General features: G+C 34.9%; 1 protein-coding gene across 2 annotated transcripts in view; it reads right to left on the bottom strand.

The window, feature by feature from the left end:
• The window catches only part of LOC149534689 (phosphatidate cytidylyltransferase family protein), a 51729-nt gene that overhangs the window by 12318 nt on the left and 19531 nt on the right, over positions 1-19880 (bottom strand). For both annotated transcript variants that reach the window (XM_089807126.1, XM_089807125.1), the window contains exons 8-11: positions 10077-10266; positions 9816-9881; positions 8897-8985; positions 8653-8767 (exon numbers count right to left, since the gene is read on the bottom strand). In XM_089807126.1, the coding sequence (XP_089663252.1) occupies positions 8653-8767; positions 8897-8985; positions 9816-9881; positions 10077-10266 (460 nt within the window). The remainder of the gene's footprint in view (positions 1-8652; positions 8768-8896; positions 8986-9815; positions 9882-10076; positions 10267-19880) is intronic.

The raw sequence follows: 19880 nt of genomic DNA, 5'->3' as shown, positions 1-19880 counted from the left end.
TTTTTTGAGAGTTTTTTATTTTGGCATTTTGAGGCCAATTCAAGAACCTATTTTTTGTTTTCTTTTTCTAATTTTAAAAAATTGCTTTTTTGCATTTCTAACATTTCTATTTTTAGAAGTTTCTATTTTGGGAAGGCCAATAGTTATGAAACTACTTGAGTGTAAAATTCATTTTCAACTTTAAATTCGTTTAGAATTTCATGAAAAAAAATATTAAAAGTGGTAATTGATCCAAATCTCAAATGAGGAAAAGCATTCAATGTTGTGAAAATTCTTGGAAAATCCTTGTTCTAGTATCAAATTTATCACAAAATAGTCAAGAAACGCTATGGAAAAGAACATTGATGGAAGCCTGCTTATTATAGAAATTTGGTTAAGTCTAAATTTTTTTAGGATGTTCTAAAATCCAAAATCTCCAATAGGGGAAACGACCCAATAGCCACCTAGGCTAACTTCGTGCACCTACAGTTCCTAATTTGTATGTTGAAATTTATTGGTTTTTTGGTGAACCTCCATAATTGAGTGAAGAGCTTAAAGCTAACCTTCCGGCTTTCCCGCATTTATAGAGGTCTTTGTAGAACTCGTAGAGTGCGAGGTAGTCTAAAAGTGTCATTTTAAAACATTCACCCAATACCCGCCACTAAGACACCCAATAGTCGTTATAGTACTTTTTGGACAAATGGGCCAATCAGCAATCAAGAAAACTAAAAAATGAAAAAAAAACAAACAGCTATTGGTGTTCATGTTGATTTGTTTTGGCATGTTTGTGTGCAAGTGCCGGGGTTTTTTTGGGTGGTAATTGGGGGGGAAGGTAATGGTGAATGTAGCGGCATTGCATACATGGGCGGCAACTAACTCGTTTCCCCTATAACTCCTAGAGATCTTTAAACCACTCTCAAACATCCTAACACTAGTTATATTCACAAGAAGAGGAAAATAATGTGACTTAAATGTTATATTTTACATAAAAATAATCGCACAAATTAATTAATTTATAAAAGTCCGTTCAAAACAAGGAAATTCTAGAATAAAACAAAAAGGATCAACTTGAACAGAAGTTTTAAAAGAAAGCTAAGGATTAACTTGGAAAGAACTTCTAGAAGAAATCTAAAAAACAACTTGTGAAAGGAAATTCTAGAAGAAGAAAAGGCAGAAGCAAAAAGAAAAACAAAAAATACAAGTCGGTTGATCCCTTCTTGGCTATCTATGGTCCCTATAAATACATGACCTTGGCATTGTATTCATTTACAAACAAGAAACTGCAGCTCTAGAGTTAGCAATATTTTTCAGATTTCGAAGTGAGGTGAGGGTTTGGATGATTTTCAGACAGAATTTCATGGAAGATATTTCTTGGCACAAATCAAAGCTCTCATGGGGATTTTCATTTTGTTGGAAGTTGAAGACATTTTTCCATTCAAGATTCCAAATTCTTTCAATTTTTTGGAAGTTTTCCTAAATTTCATGTGAATTTTCTTAAGGCTTTATAATCTGATTGACAGCTTCTTAGAGATTTTATGTAGATTTGAAGGAGATTTTCAAATCAAATTCAAGATTCTAATGTGAAAATTCTCAAAATTGGAGCAAATCAAGAGGAAATTAAAAAAACAACCAAAAGGAAAATCCTAGACGGAAAGAGGAAAGGGCTAAAGTTTCAACGGAAAATGTTATGCATAGAAAATAAGAGGTATACATGTCTAGAGAAAGGAGGTGTGAATTTTGGAGAGAATTTGTAGAGCCTAAAATCACTAAGGAAGCAATGGTGAAAACTGCCGAAGTACGGGAATTTCATGAAAACCAAACTTGAAAGTGCATTTACAAGGGACAGACTTCATCATTTCCAAAATTCATAAGACCATTTCCAGATTCAAGGTAAGATGTAAGATTGGTGAAGTCATTTTAATGACTGATTGATAATTTTCTTAATGTTGTTTTGCAAGTCTGATGCAATGTGAACAATCAAGGGCAGACAAAGATGAAGGAGATGTTACAACCCTAGATACAAAGATAACTTCCTCATTAATTTAGAGGACAATGAACCCATCACATCTTCAATCTTCAAGATAACAAAAGTACTCTCAATAGCATCACAAACTAGGCAAAGAAGTAAACAAGATCTAACATTTGTCCTCCTCACCCATTTTGACACCAACTGATGCCAATTCAGACATCAAAATATTAGATGCTCCCAAATGGTCTATATAATAGAACCGCCCTTCATTCTCAAGGAGTACATTCTCTTCATTAGTAACATTTTGTTTGCTAAAGATACAACATAATAGATTATTTAAAATGGATTCTACCAAGCACAATCTTGTTAGACCCTTGCTTCTATGTTCCATAACTACATTAGCTAGTCTGAGCCCAATACTCCACTTGGATTGGTCTGAACTAATCTGTAGTCCAACGACAGTTTGCTTGTGGGTCTAGACAAGGTGTGGCCCAGAGGCACCCGGTTTGATTTGACTGGACCAAAGTTCGAACCCATGGAACTCAGTCGAACCACATGCAAAGTTGCAAACCAAGGTGGCCCCAAGTGGAAAAGTGATGCACAAACACTCCTTTTGCAAATTTAATGATTTTTTCATAGCCAAAACCCTAAAAAGTCAATTAAAAAAGACTTATGTTGATTTTTTCTTGAGATGGCAAAAATAGGTGGTTGAGCAAGAGCTTGGTTGTGCAAGAGGGGGTTAGAGGATTCATTTGTTAATTTTCATCTAGTGTTTGTGCCTCATTCCTAAACCTTGCAAGCTTCTAATGAGTGGAAGAGGTAAGATTTTATTACTTGTTTTTGTTTAAGTTATTGGATTTTTTGTTTCTCTTTCATTGTCCATAAGGTCTACCTAAATTTTTCCATTCTCTTGTTTCTATTTTGAATATGTATAAAATTTCTTGTCATGGGAACTACAATGACATCTACCTCTTCCTCAATAGGCAATAATGAATAAACAAAGAATACATCCAAATTCTGATTTTCCTTTATGGAAGTATGATGATATTATAAGACCCTTCCAAGAGTTGCTGCATTTTGTGGGAAAATGTCATGGTTGTGATGTAGAAAAGAATAGTTCATATTATCGGGTGGTAGGCCTTTTGTGCGGATACCTTGAAAGAGAAGTCCTAAAGTACCCTAGAAAAAAAGCATCTATACCATATGAAACAATATTAAAAATATATCATGGAGCACTAAAACAAATCAAAGAGGATGGAGCCCCCATCTTCAAATATTGTGATAGAAGACCACCCCTTTTACACTACCATAGTTGAGCCTAAAACTGAATCTCAAGCACCTATTCCACACAAAAGAAAGGGACTTTGCAAAGTTCATTTCAAAATGAGAGTCGATACATTGCCAGCCAGGATACAGCAAGATGCCTATATGCAAATGGTCTGCCTTTAGGTGGTGTTTGCTCCCCATTCTAAAAGATGTTGAAAGTGTCAATGAAGATCCAAGAGAGTATAACAGTCCCAACTATGAGAAAATATGCATCAACTTGTTGGAAAAAGAGGTCAAGGAGGTTGAGGATGCATTGAAGCCCGTGAGGGATTCATGGATTGAAACGAGGGTATTAACTATTTCAGATCGAAAGATACAAGAAATCATCCCTTGATATATGCCGTATTAGTTCCCTAAAGAGGTAGTATTTTTGAAATCCATGGACTGTGGGGGGCAAGTAAATTATGGGCAATTTATTGCTAATATTCTCATCTCTACCATTGAGACAATGGAATCTGAAACATTGTCCAAGTCACAACGAACAACGCAAAGAATTGTAGAGTTGTTGGTTTGTTGGTTGAAGAGTGATATGCTATTGGACAACTTGTGTGGTCCACTCAATTTTAGACTACAAAAGATTGGGAACGAAATTGGATGGATCAAAGAGGTGCATGCAAAGGCTCGGGACATCTAAATGTTCATCACAAACCACCACATGACTCAAGGAATTTTCAAATTATTCTAAGTTCAAAACTATTTAAGGTAACTGAACTAGAACTTGAATTGGTAAGTTTGAAATGTTTCCTAACTTTCATAATTTGATTGTGTAATATGTATTCTTTTTTAACTGTATTTTTTGCTCTAATTTCTATTCTAGGTTGTTGAGACCCATTTTGCATCAAACTTAATTGTATTGAGATGACTTAAGAAAGTGAAAGTGACACTTTGCAATATGGTGATCGACAATAATCGGTCTATATGGGGGCAAAACAAAACTTAGAGAGATACAAAAATCAAGCAAAAGATCTTGGATGACCCATAGCAGGAATGTGTGGAATATCTCTTTAGCTTCAGTGAGCCCATTATGAGTTTCCTTCATTGCATTGACATGGATACACCTCGCCTTGGAAAGGTGTATGATGACATAGACTTCATGCTTACAAAGATGAAGAAAATCATAAATGAAAAAGAAAGACCCTTTTAATAATTGTAAGCAATTGTTGTAGAACAATGGAACAAGATGACCACTCCTCTACATCTACTTGCCTATGCATTGACACCAAAATATTATAACAATCAATATCTTGATATGTCGAGAAGGCTACCACCATATAGAGATTTAGAAGTGTTTGACGGGTACAAGGCAGCATTCCTTAAGACTCTTTCTTGATGATGATATGTGAGATTTGACTAAAGATGAGTTCATATAGTTTGTGAAGGCAAGAGAATTGGGTAATGATGCTCTTCGTCATTGGTTTAGGAAGGATGTTCATGGTTGGTGGCACCTCCATGGCCAACAATTCCAATTGTTGCAGCACCTTGCAATCAATATTATATCACAAGCAAATTTTACTTTAAAAAATTAATGTACTTTGTCTTTGCGGGTTGCCAGTATTTTTATAACCTTAACAATTTTATCTTAAGTGTTTACTTTATCTTGACTTCATACGTTGCTAGTTTATTTGAACCAGAAAAAATTTTGAGCACATATTCTTCCATCCGCTCAGTAAAGCACAATAGGTTTCAATAAAAAACAATAAAGAACTTAGCATATGTACTTTCCAACTTGCATCTCCTTTTAGACTAGAAGAATGAATACAAGGAAGGAGAGATGAAGAAATGCAGAGCATATGGACTCTGATGCTTCCACTTCTCAGCTTACAACCGCTGAATTGGAAGAATTTGGCAGCACTAAGTAATTGGTGCAACTGATCCCATTGGTCTTTGCACTATTTGTAAATTACCTAATACCCTTGAAGAAGAAGAAGGAAAAGATGAAGATGATGATGAAGAAGAAGAAGAAGAAATTATTAATCTACAGTTGAAAACTTGAAACAATGACACTTCAACTTGATGTTAAGATTAAACATTTGATATTTTAGTATATTGATGTTTAACTTGAAATATATGATGCTATGATCACAAGTTTATGGTGCTCTTGCTGCTTATATGATATTACATGACATTCTAATCTTATATGATGCTTGTAGGATTCATATATATACACACACACACGTAATAGGTTTCAATCAAAAACAGTAAAGAACTTAGCATATGTAATTTCCAGCTTGCTCCTTTAACACTAGAAGAATGAATAGAAAGAAGGGGAGATGAAGATGTGGGATAAATGCAGAGCATATGGACTCTGATTCTTCCACTTCTCAGCTTACAATTGCTGAATTGGACAAGTAATAGCTATAGAAAGATGACAGAATAACCAGAAATATAATGTTGATTTCAATGTTCCATTGATAGTAATATGACACATGAAAGAAACAGATATAGCCTAAAGTTCAGATGAAACTCTACAAAGCTCCTTTTAAATTTGCAATGAAAAGTTAGAGGCAACGATCAGTTGATTCTACAAACTGGTTTTCACCGCAACACAATTCTCAATTGCAGTCCTTGTATCCTCTATGTTTAATTTTGTTTCTTCTGGTTTATTGTTTGGGTATTGCTCCATGAATGCATTGCATTCTTCTACTTTGTGTTTTATCTAATGTACTCTCGTTTGAATTTAATTAAGCAGTGCCAATACAACAGAATTAAAATTTGCATATAATTTTCATAACATATTCGATTTGTTTTATGACAAATGTGTACACAATTATTTGACAGAGTAATGTAGAGTTATAACTTTATAAGGAATTGACCATGTGTAATCATCTAAAGTTAACCTCCATAAGTGTATCATTTACACTAATAGAATATTATTTCCACATTTATACTGGTTATAATAACAAATCAAGGGAACCCACTTTGTACGCAAGCAATTCTATCCATTCATCATTCTTCCCCCTTACTAACAAATGCTAAGAGTGCTTTTGTGCTAGGTGGGTCCTCTACAAAGTAACTTAATAGTACCTATCAAAGAAATAAAATGGTGTTAGCTTAAACATCAGATTGACTACATGTGGACATCATCTTAATATGACTTCAAACGCACAAGGTCAGATCCCACAAAACTTACAACTCTAATTATAATGCTCATGAGATCCTTCAAGATGTACACATGATTGGGAATTTGGGATGTACTTATGTTAGTCCCACACTGGTTAGAAGCGCAAGAGAAGAATTGCTTGTAAGGCATTACACATTCCAAAGGCTTCGGAATGGGGAAAGAGATTAGAAAGTGAAAATTCACAATTCCTTCCCCAGAGTAACAAATACCTAGATAGGCTTATGTGCTATGTGGATTTTCTTGCCTAGTGATTATAACCAATGTGTACAAGGAACTAAAAATTCATTAGTGTAAATTAATAATCATGAATTATCTTAGAATGAATTATAAAAAACAAAAGCCAAACCTCACAAATACTCTTTCGATACGTGACACAAAATTAGTGTAGAATTGTTATATTGATCAACCATGACCAGCTCTTTTAGGAAAGACTTAACGAACTCCAAACAGGCCATATAAAAGGACAAAAAGAGAACAATGACTTGAGGATGGAGCTGTAGAACTTGAAAAGAGAAAACCAATAATTACATGTTAGATGAACCAGCCATAGTAAAAATCACCGTTGTTATCATGGAGTTAGAACAAGAGTTGATAGAAGAAATCCAGGATTATGATGAAGATCAGAAGTGAACAGGGTAGAAGAATCTACTAAACAAAGAATGCCAGCTTGTACCAAAAATGCACAACCACAACAGAGGTATGCATTCAAAATACTCCATGGCCCACTCTTTTTTCTAATCAAGCATTGAATAATTTTTGGATAATCTTGAAAAATCTACTTAAAATATTATCCCTAAGTTACTGCATGAGATGGAATGTAACAAAAAGGGCCTTGGCAAGGATGGCCTGCGATATGCCCTTTATTTCTTTAATTTTGCAAAATACTCCAAACCCTAGTTCACAATTTTAAAAAGTTCACACAGAGATTACTCCCAATTTATTGAAACAACAATCTGAAACCTCTAATTGCTTTATTAATGAAATCGCCCCAGAAATTACAGCCACTATTTTATTCTCCAAAAAAAGTAATATTATTTTGAAGATTTTTATTTTTATAATATTGCCCTACAAAAGTGGCAGCCCAATCTACTGACTAATTATCAGCAAAATCTAGCCTCAAAGAAAGACAGATATAATAACCATAGTGGATGCAATTTTGCCCAGAAAATACAATGATCTGATGTATCATATTTCAACTCCTACTAGGGCTGATACCTTCACAAATAAAACACAGCAAAGAACTGTGACCTCTCCCAACAGGGAATGGCCATATTTTCCCTAAATAAGAGAGCTGATTTACAAATCCTAGCCAACCTATTCCGCCACAATTTTGTCACAAGCGATTGGAATGAATATAAGGATATGCAGCAGTTAATTCCTCTGCCAAATTGCCTCTAATTCTTTCCTAAAACTGTCATGCACTGTGCAGCACACTTCATCAATAATAAAACCTAGCTGGATGCTAGAGTGCATATGAAAATTGATACAAACTTTGATATCAATCTTGATGTTCCAGAACCATTCAACTCGATGTTGGTCTCTGTATGAAATCAGTCTAAATAATCAGTGGAGTTTCATCCTCCAACTCAAAAATGTAGAGGGCTTTCATCCTCAAGGATCTCTAACAAAACCATGAGTTTTTGTCTTGAGATGCCCTAGGTTGCAGAAGCTACTCAAATCTGAAAATTGGATGCAAAGGATAACTTGATTAATTCCCAACTGAAGTAGGTGCTCTTGCTATGACCTTTGTGAATTAGATCCTTGGGTCTTAATTTCCCTCCTTTATTTATTTTATTTTATTGGAAGTGTTCAAATATACTTAAATTTAGTATCATGTTTACAACCGCAATTCAATTAATTAATACTATTATTATTTTTCCTTCAAGTAAAAATTATTGGGCCCAACTGAAATTAAATTATTAATTTATTTTAGTCCAAAAAGGGGATATGACATTGCCAAGGCATTCTCATTCTAATTGAGGTTGTGGAAAGGCCATTATATGCTACCCTTGAGTATGATGGATGTTCATTGGTGGTTCATGAAAACTCCAAATGCAGGACAAGCAAGAATTATCTGACAAACAGAGGAGGAGATAGCTTATAACTGCAAGAAAGTTGAAGGGATTCAAAAAGCTAGCCAATAACTAAGATGAAAAGCAGTTAATAATTAAGGAAGATAATGACAAAAATCTCAGTTTATAACTCATACAAACAAATACACAATGTAAATTTCCCATAATCAGAAAATATAGCATACCATTGTATCTCCAATGCCTAAACTCAAAATTCCAGCAAAGGGAGCTAGAGGACGATCATTGAACTGAGCAGACATCCATATAGGAATTGCACAACCGAGTAGAAGAGAAAAATGGCTGTCATAGCAAAAAGCTTGGTATTAGCTAAACTGTCACCCTATAATGAAGAGATAAAACCTTGCATCTTGTCACAGTACCATGCAGAAAAATCATCAGCCAAATATGCATGCTATATAAGAGCCACACCTTATAATAAGAATTTCGGAGTCCCGATGATCTGTAAAGGCATTCATGAATTGGTTAACGAGATCTCCCAATGGTAAAATTTTGCATACCTGTCCAAAGTGACAATGGCCCCATTAGTTGCATTAGGGAGACAAACTAAACAACTTAAGATCCATCTTGCCAGATATGCACTTCCATGTCAAGACATGGTCATCAAAGAAGCGGATGATATGATAACTCAGAAATAAAAGATTTCTATCAAGAAGAAAATGACTACCAATGCAAGAAAATGTATAAATATATTTATTTACAATAAAATCAATTTTAAAAGTTTATATTTCAATTTTGCTTTTCAAGTTGAATTTTGAACTAACCACGGAAAGCGAAATATGTAATATTTTAGGAACTTCATAGACGATTATAGTTAAAAATAAAACAACATTTGCTTTCACATAAATGCAGAAATGAAAAATGAGGTTATGTGACATGCATAACAAAAATAGAATAGCAAAAGTTACATACAATATAAATTATACAATTTAACTCACATGGCCTCATCACATTATGTAGAAAACAAAAAAATAGATCAAATGGAATGTCTTATTAGTTATTACTGACATAATCACGATGTACATGGTCTGGAATATTGAAGTTTGAATTTACTTAGATATGACAACATTTCCAATTTCAGAGTGCTAATGAATCATTGGGTCAAGCTCATTTCCAAGCCCTTACCCATGTCATGAAACACATGCCTAGATGCCCAAGATTTCACCAAGGTATGTACTTGACAATCGAATACTATTTAAATCTCCTATTTATTGCTTATGAAATATAACTATAAAACGCAGTAAAACATTTCCATCCATCCAACATTTAGTGAACCCATAATTATTTAGTTATAATTAATGGCTTTTGATAGAGAGAAGACAAGACATACTCTAATCATTTCCAAGATCAAAAATATTGCCAAAGCTGCTCCAAATGCAAGTTTCAAAAAGTCTGCCTGCAGGAATCATAAAATTGTTCAGTAATACACACACACACACACACACACACACACACACACACACACATATACACATAGACACACACACAAGTAACCAACACCTACAGCAACACAGAACTTACTCTTTGAAAATTTTAAGTATAACATACTTTAAAAGATTGTAGTTGAATAAATATAATGTTATTAACTCACATCAAAGATAAGTGCTGGAACAAACATTATGACAGCTAGCAGATGGTAATATTTTCGAAGAAGTATCCGCTCAATCTTACTGTCCTTTGAAATATTGTAAAAGCGCAGAACAGACACACAAATAACAGCCAGCCAGTATATGCAGACTGCTAATCTTTCCATTGGCTTCTCCAATATAAAATCACTAACCCTGCCAAAGGCAGCATAAGAATTCAAAGATAAGGTAATAATGCATCTTCCATATTAAGTACTCCAAGTAAAGGGAGGTAAGGTCTCACATAAGTGCAGCATACTTGCAAAATCACATAGAAACATCCGATCCATGCCATGAATATGGTATTGCTTGAGAACCCACAAGTTCATCTCTTTCAAATTTGGCCAAAATATCTTAGCTTCATAATTGACTGCCATCTAAAAAATTTACACAAAAAAAGGGGTATACTATGTACTGCAGTATGATCATAGTTTAAGAGCTGTAAAGAGCTTAATGATTCACATCAAAGAGTCCGAACTACATTAAATCAATATCTCAGACTGTATGATGATTCAATTTTCAGCCTTCACAAGAAATTTAAAGCATACATCAGTGTTTTGAGATGGTAAAATAAATATTTGCATGTCTTAATTTTTAACATTAGTCTTAGGAATAGGAAATAAATTTAAAACTTTGGCTAGTTTTGCATTTTGAAACAGTTTGACCATTTTATCACTTACACTTTGCTATACACTATCCTTTCTATTTAGGCAACGATTAAGTCCCCAAAAGTTTACAACCACTCAGTGGATGAAATGACCTCAGGATTCACTAAAGGATGAAATGACAAATATAAATCCATGATTCATAATTCATGCAATTTCACATGCAACTCAGTTTTGAATTTCACGACTGGTATCTTTCTACTTTGATAATTTGCGGTTAGCCATTTGGTATGATTCCATCAGGCTCAAATGTCCCACACCTGTTGTGCTTCTAAGCCACTTTAGCACTCCCATTACATCACTCACCACCTTTCACAATTTGCTACAAGAAGAATGGCTAAATTGGAAGAGAAATGTAACAGGAAAAATAAAATAGAATAATTTGCTTGTTTCCAAGAAAGCAACTAGAATAAATGAGACAAATTCAAGGAAATTGGAAAAAGCCAGTGCCATATGACCTTTGTTTTTAGAGCTTATAGGGAACAATCCAAGGACATGCACAAAGAAAGACGGGTAAAGAAGTGAAACCAAATTGAATTGCTAAAAAGGGTGGTAGGCCAATTGATCAATCAAGAGGACAGTAAAGCAGTTTATACCCTCAGGCCAATAAAGACTAGAAAAGCTTCTCAGACAAATAAGAGTTGCATTCACCACTGTATCACGGCCTACATCATGGTTATTCCAAGGCTTTGAAAACACAGATGCCTGCACCATTAAGAGTTTTGTTGAATGTGTAGAGGATGATGTGGCTAGTCTTGACAAGAAATTTCGATAATCAAATATTATCAATAACCTTATGGGTGGGGAAAAGAACTGCAGCCTCTTGATTGAAGAGAGAGAAGATTGATTCAAATTGATGTTTAGAATGAAACTAAGATTTATCAAAAGGAAAACAAAACGTTCAAATAAAATAGTGGGTAATAAGATGATAGGTGTCATATGCTGAGAGACAAAAACAAGTATGCAAATTTAGGAGTAATAAGAAATAAGAGTCATAGAGACATTCTGCAATATTATTACCGACACCAAATAAGGAGGAAAAACACCAACGGTTAAGGAGAAAGATTGTTGATCCAGATATATAATAAGATGACAACAACTAGTTTTCTGGGCGAGGGAAAACACATGCCTTATTTAGTGCAAATGGAGAGTACCCATACAAGCATAACATAAAATGGTCAATTAGAGGGGACATGATGACTCCAAACATAACCTGATGTTTTATGGGTCCTTGTACCCAATATTGGACTTAGAGGTACCTTTAGAGAAGCACCTAGGAATAAAGTTGGATATATGAGAGATGATACTCAGATTATATATAAAATTTACAATTGCAACAAGAATTAGAAGAAATAATATGTTAATAAAACAGACGGTCAAAGTCACTCATATGAAATTGAAGGTTTGGTTGGATGACTCTTTAAGAAGAGATGATTTTTTAACAAATCTTGCCAATGACCTAACTCACTCCTTTTCAAGAAGCAGTCAGCAAATCTGTTGTGAAAAAAAAACTTAGCATAGCATCCAGGAATAAGCCCACTTAGCCTGATAATGATGATGATGGTAAATCTATTCAATAAGGATGCAAATAATATGCACGAAAGCAGCAGGCAATGACATATAAAGAAAAAATGGTCAACAATAAGTCAAAAGCAAATTGTAGCTATATGGATCTTTATTGAGTTGTGCCTATTTAATATGAGATGTCTTAAAAAAGGCATCAATGAACTATGGCATTTAGGATTTGGGAAAGAATATTACAATTAACAATGGATTCAAAAACCAAATAATATTTAGTAGACAATTCCAAATTCAACAAACAAGGGGTGTATGAATTTGATGAAATGATGTCAACATTTATATTTTTAGAATGAAATAACCATAACAAATTTAATGCATATAATGAGAGAGGCCTACTTTAATCTTTGCATATAACAATTGCAGAGGAAGTGGTGGTAGATGCCTCACTGTCATCTACTTCCCCCATTTTCCTACTGTATATTACTGACAAACTGCGTGTCTGGAAATCCTTCCATATGTATCTTGGGGCCCATGGTATGAGAGAGATTGCTCCATCATGTACGCCTCATTTCAGAACCCAAAAAAAAGATGCATTTTGTAATCCGTTCTATTTTACAGCTGTACAGAGAATTTTGTCCAGTATGTGTGAATGAAACGAGCTCACAAATATTGCTATTCCCTAATTCATTTCTGTTGAAGATTACAAATTAGGAATAGTAAAAATCTAAGCAAGGGAGCCCTACCTAACGGCATCTATTGGAAAAACAGTTTACACGTGTGAATGATCTTATTAAGAAGAATCCACATATAAGACCCAGGGACACCTGTGAGGTCAGTATCAGCACTTTAATCCTCAGTGTAATATTGCCATTTTTTGTCAGCATCAGAATTCCAGAGATTAGCCTATTATTGTGATCCTCGTAGGCTAATTATTGTGGATAGAGGGTCTTCTAAGGCAGTGGCTTGGGTTGGGAGGGTCTTGTCTTCTCCACAATTCAGTTAGTTACAGATTGGTCTTCTTTTTTGGCTCAGATTGGACTTTGTTTGGGCTTAGTTTTGTCTACTTACTATTTGTGGAAAGTCGGGTGTTGATTGAAATGAACCCTTTCCATTTTTGGAGAGTGCATTTGGTCACATAGAAAAATAATAGGTGTGTCCCCTATTTCAAACGGCATATTTAAATGATGAGTATTTTGGGAGTTATTATATTTAGTGGCCAAATTATTATCAAATCATTAAATGGCTTATTACAAAATTATAATTATTTTTTATATTTCACTTAAGTTGAGGGTTGAGTGATCATTGGAAAGGGCCATTTATTTAATTAGTTATAAACCAAGTCAAGTATTAAATACAAAAGGCCAAGGAATTGTGATTCATTAAAAGAATCTAATGGAAACTTCTAATTATTTTTGTGTTGGTAAGCTTCTTGAGTGGAGTTTGGTTTGGGAAACGAGTGGTTTTTAGAGATTATAAATATGGGCTCATTGTGAAAGGAAAGGCATCCGATTATTTAATTAACTATTTGCTTTTGTTGTCTTTGTGACAATTCTGAATTTGTTGATTTGTGCCCTTGCTGAGGTATAAGGGTCTGTTCTGAGGATTTCTTCTCCATTGCTGAAGTATAGTGTAGATTGGTTGTTTCTCCTAGGTTTGTTTGGGCCTATGATTTGAGTGGTGGCATTTCTTCTCACTATGATCTCTGTTACTGAGGAAACATGATCTTACTGTAGAATTTGGTGATTCACACATCTGCTGTAGGTGTGCGTCTGCAACTATCCATTTGACATTGAGTTATAGCAACTGCATGTCCATTCTTGGTCTGGAGGCGTGGACTGTAATTCTGCAAATTGGTACAGCAATTCGGTGATTGCATTGCTAGCTGTTAATTGGGGAGTTTGCATGATTCTTCCTCTGCAAATTCAGTGAATGCAATTTGGTCACAAATGCCCCTATCCCTGGCTTTGGCGTTGTAATTTGGTGGTGTTAGGAGAGGTTTCACAGCCCAATTTGAACTGTAATATCAAGGACCATTTTGGCAATTTCGAACCTGCACTTTGAGCATTATTGGCAGAGAATTCTGAGCGGGTATCCTGTTGCACAGGTGGCATTTATTACAGAGACAAATACATCTTTGGCATCTATGTTTTTTATAGCATATTCAGCATCTGCATTTGTTGCAGCTAATTGTCATTTTGACATCTTTGGGACTGCTGTAGCGGCACATTCCAGACCTGCAATTTGGGGTGAAGCTCATAGTTTACTGTGTCAATCATTCCAGGTCTATGTTTTTAAAAAAATAAAAAATAAATGAATTGTAATGCATAAATGCCTGTGAACCAACAGTGAATGGTCAAAGGAATTTCAGTTTGTCGTTTCAGCATTAATTTGGTATCTTGCCTTAGCTAGTAGATTTATTTGTGCAAAGGAATGAGAATGTAAATGATGGATGTCTGGAAATATGAGCAGTTAACTAATTCAGTCAAAAGCAAACTTAATTATATCCTTTAACATGAGGAAGTAATAGCATGTGGTTGCCAAGTGTTTGATAAAATGCCTAACTATTGATTAGTAAAGGGAATCGGTGTTTAACCAGCTGAGAGGATTATTACACTCAGATAATGATACTTGTGCTCAAATAGTGGAGGCCGAAGCTGATGCATGTGGGTACCGGGAGGTCGACAAGTGCCACCTGAATGCCACCCAAAGGCACCCGGATGTGGACAGATGCCTTTTTCAAGCATCCAGACGCATTCGAGTGCATGTGGCTGGCACCCGGACGCTTACGGGTGCATCCATGGGCTGATGCCCAGTTAAAGACAAAGAAAACACCTTTTCACTTAAAAAGCCCGGTGACAATAGATCCATGACACATATTGCATCTAGCACATGTGGAACCATTCTTGGTTCAAATGATATTGACCTTGCAGCAGTTGGAGATGAGGATGACCCAGATTTTCTTCAGAATCCTTATGATTCTTTGAATCATGAACAAGAATCAAGCACAATGTTTTTTATTTTGTAGTTTGGAGTCTAGAACTTGAGTAAATTTCAATGTTAATATTTGTGCATATGAAGTTTTAATTTGAACTATTTAATTGACATATGAAATATTTTAAATCCTAAATCTTGATCAATGGTGAAGTATCATATGATACTATCAAATAATGTATGTTTGTATATTTCTAAGTTTCTAACTCTAAGGTCTTGTATTTATAAGTTTCTAAGTTCCTATATTTCTAAGTTTCTTAAATTCTTTGCATATATATATATATATATAGATGTTTCCAAATGCATCTGTATCCAAAAGAAAAATCCCACCTCCCACATCCACTTCCAAAAAGGCAACTTAGCTTTAATATGTGGAATGGAGCTAAAAATGTGGGAATATGGCTATAAATTCTCATGGGTCTGTGAGAATATTATTGTGATATTAATACACAGAGATTGACACTGCTGGAATGTGATCAAGATTACAAGATATACACTGTTGATAACTTAATACCATTATTGTTATGGTTCTGTTTGGTGAGAGACGAAGACAAAAATAAACCAATGTAAGGTGTAAGCATCACATGAGCAGGCCAAACTGAGGAGGTCTAGATCAGAAGTATTATCAATCTCCAGTCTAAGACTCCAACATGTTCATGTCTATGGTTGGATAGATATCATTAATGGGCAGCAAATTTATCAAAGTAATAGAAATAATTTTTTAGATTGAAAATTTTGAATTTATTGTTACAAAAAACAAGGCCCTGTAAAAACTATTGAAAGCGAAAGAAAAAATTATTGAAAGCGGAAGATAAAATATTTGATGAAAACCTGTTGATCTATGTGAATAACAGTTCATACCATTTGGTTGGTGTGCAGGAGTTCTTTCCTTTTTTGTCAGTGCATGTAGTACAGTGTGTGGTGAAGATGAAGGGGACATAATTGTATTTTGTAGGTGCTTGTGTCTCTATTTCCCGAGCCAAAAAGAAGATAAGTTACTATCCCCTTGATCTAGGGCCTAGGATGGTTCCAAGTATATCAGACACACCTAGCAAGTTAAATGTACCTTGGCAAGGGCATAGACATGAATGACAGAGGCTGAAAATTATATCATGTAACATACCAGGGAAAGACAAATAACAAGTTAGAAACTTCAATGAGAATTGCAATGCAAAATTTTACAATGCAATAGTCTTGTACAAGATCTGAGGGGTTGGATTTATTGAACACCTCAGATATCCACCTATGTACTAGACTAAACTGCGTGTTCATTGTCCATCTTGTGTCTATAGAGTTTGTCAGTATACAGTATGTTACATGAGCAGGGTGGGAGCAATTGACTAATTAAGTAAAAGACTGCATCCAATGCTCATGAACATTGTCTTGTCATGTCCCCACCAAGATAAGAAGTCGTAGCAGTATTTCAGATGGCTGGCTTATACAGATAATGGCAATTTAAATAAGAAAGTCATTTAGTATTGATCTAAGGGAATAAAGATAATTAAGTCAAATAAAGAAAATATTTCATAGCAGCAATAAAAAATAATTCACATGTAATTATGCCTCAAGAGTTGTAACTCTTTCAAAAGGGCAGAGAAGATGAAGAGGCGTATATATGTGTGTGTGTGTACACACAGCTGTTGCATGTCTATCAGTTATTGTGGTATGAATATAATGCATAATCGTATGATTAGATAACTCATTATATGTCTTCATTTAATAAGAAGTATGAATGTATGCAGATACTGTATTGCTTCAAACATATGATTAGTAATAAAGTAGGAATGTATGACTAATATGGGTGCAGATCTATTTAAGCTTATAGACAAGCCACTATCCCATTATCGAAGTACGGTAGGACATATGAGGGGCTAGTAGTATAAAAGTCCGTTCAAGTAAGTGGTAACCCTGAGTGGGGCTGGGATGCAGAATGGCAGGTGTCATTAACATGCTCCTAGGCTTTATGTAAAGGCTCAATACACCTTGTATGAACTCATGAGTGCTTCATAATGACGATAGGTTCTTGGGAAAAGCCCTAAGGGAATTCCTCATGCACATTATGATGAGATACATTTAGGGATGCAAGTGGCACCGAAGTTCCATTTGAGTAGTGGTAACCCCAAAAGGGGCTAGGCGGCCGAATGGCATGTGTAATTTCATGCTCTTGGGCTTGATGTAAAGGAATAAGCTCTAGGCGCCTCATATGTGTTTCTAGGTAACTCCATCAATAAAATTAGTTATATCATATGATTGAGTTAATGTTCCTAACACTAGAAGAAAGATATGTTTAGCGGATTATGTTTCAATGAATACCTTCTAGGGTGACCTAAATTATTTCACAATTAGTGAAAGACATCTTAACTATTCCATTTCTTGTTTTACTTGGAATTGAAATTTAAGGGCAAAAACTAGAGCATAGGAAAAAAGGAGCATTACATGGCTTCAATGATGAGATTTTTTGTCCTAAGTATCCATGAATGGCAATACAATTGTTTGTATGGAGTATGTCAAGACAAACGCCGCCATCTTTTTTGTGGCAAGTTCGAAGAGGAGTTCATATTACAATAATATTGGAGTTGATATAATGGTCATTTTAATTGGTATTTAGAAACTTCCTTTATGTCTTTCGTCTTTAGTTAGTTTTAGGAAGTTTCCTTTTTAGGAACATTCCTCTACTTCGTTTTATATTAGACATCAAGCAATTAACATTCCATTGTATTAGAGAGAACTATGTTTTTGTTTAAATTTAGATTTTAAATATTCATGGCTTCTAACTAGAATATTTACTAGAAGTTTTTTGAATCATTTTTTAATGAAAAAATGTGATTTGCCATTGGAAATCGTGAAACATATCAATCATGCAAGGCTTTCCAGCAAGGAAAATCACAAAAAGTATTTTCTAGAGGTTTGGAATGTGTTTCGACATTTTTTTTAATAAAAATTGTGGCCTTTCTATTCCGGACCAACGGGAAGGATTTTTTTTTAGCAGCCACATTAATCTGGAGTTTTCTTGCGAGTCAAGTTTTTTCTACAACCCACAATATGCAGTGTTCCCATTTTTAGCAGGTTCTTGCAGTTGGCTAGGTCAGTTCATAATCACAACCCTCATGAGCTGACTGTGAGTTTTGAGGGTCTCTAAGGGAAGCTTGCTATTTATAGTAACTCTATTTTGAGTAGTTGCCATATTTGGCAGTGCAATTGGTAGCATTGGCATTCAGTCATCATCTGCATTGGAATGAGCTATTTATTGATGGAGTTCATATTTATTAATTTATTATTGAAGCTTCATTATTATAAAGTACTTTATATTACTCTGTGTTATAATTTGGTGTTGTGAAGTTGAAGCTTCTTAAGTGAGAAGTGTAAGGAGGAAGCCAAGATGCACAATTGATTATAAATATGAGTCCATTTGTGAGAACAAGGCATCCAATTAATTGTTTTCTGCTTGATAGCTTCCTAAAGGTTTTGAAACTAAATTTGGGTTTCAATCCACTGCTGAGGTATAGTGGCATTGATCTGATTGCAATCTGAATATTGATTTCTTCTCATATTGTATTGACTGTAGCTGAGAAGGGTTCTATTGTTGAGAATTGTGAGTGGGAGTTCTGGAATTTGATACTTACATTTTCTGGGAATTGACTTAAACTTCCATCCTGTGGCTACTGTAATTTGGAAGACACTGAATTTTGCTGGAGATACCTCTCTTTTGCATCTGCATTTGGGAATCAAGCATACTTGGATTTAACATTACTGATTTGGGCGTCAGGCATTAAGGCTTCAGCATGGATTTGTATCTTTGCAATTTGGTGTGAATCATCTACATTTCAACAATGTTCATCCTACTATAGCATGGTGATTTGACTGTAATCTGGGCATTGAAAAACCTAGATTTTGGATGCCATTTTTCTTGGCACGGGCGTTAGTTCTTAGGCAGCGGTGGTGTTAATTAAGGGCAGCGTTTACAGTCCCAAATTGCCTAGACTGAGCACGAAGGGAACTGGTCGATTTGCCCACATGGTTGGTCTGATTCCCTCCAGCTTGGGGAATGATTGTGTGCAATGCCTAAGGGGTTTCTGTGACCATTGTTAGCAGAGGCCATTTTTGAAGATAGTGAGGGTGCATTTGGGGTATTTGAAGGTGAACTGTTGGCATTCTAGTCCACACCAAGGCATGCATATTTATACTGTTGCAAATGCACGTGGAATATACCAGGTCCCTCTCCATTAAATTGTAGTTATTATTTCTGTTGAAGCAATCATTGACCATCATTAAAACATTCCTAGTTGGCTCAAGACTTTGAAATTTATATTGTTTCACTGAATAACGGGATTGTATTCCACTACAGGTTTATTGTATAAGAGCAATAACTGAAAGCTCGAAACTGCTTATCATGCTTTGTTTTCATACTGGATTATGCAAATGTAGTTGAATAAATAAGGAAAGGAATAACTTTCAGAGTTTCAATTGCCGGATTAATATATAATTTGTGATAATAGACATAATCAGTTGTGAGCTGTTCACTTGCATAATGCAGTATTGTGTTTGAAATTTAGTAAAGTGAGCCATTTGGGCTCATCACAGTCGTATCAGAGC

This window comes from Cupressus sempervirens, chromosome 10, assembly GCF_028749045.1.
Source record: "Cupressus sempervirens isolate cs-2001-9-10 chromosome 10, ASM2874904v1, whole genome shotgun sequence".
NCBI classification, from domain to species: Eukaryota; Viridiplantae; Streptophyta; class Pinopsida; order Cupressales; family Cupressaceae; genus Cupressus; species Cupressus sempervirens.
Note: the sequence above shows the minus strand (reverse complement) of the source record. Positions and strands in the feature narration are given on the sequence as shown.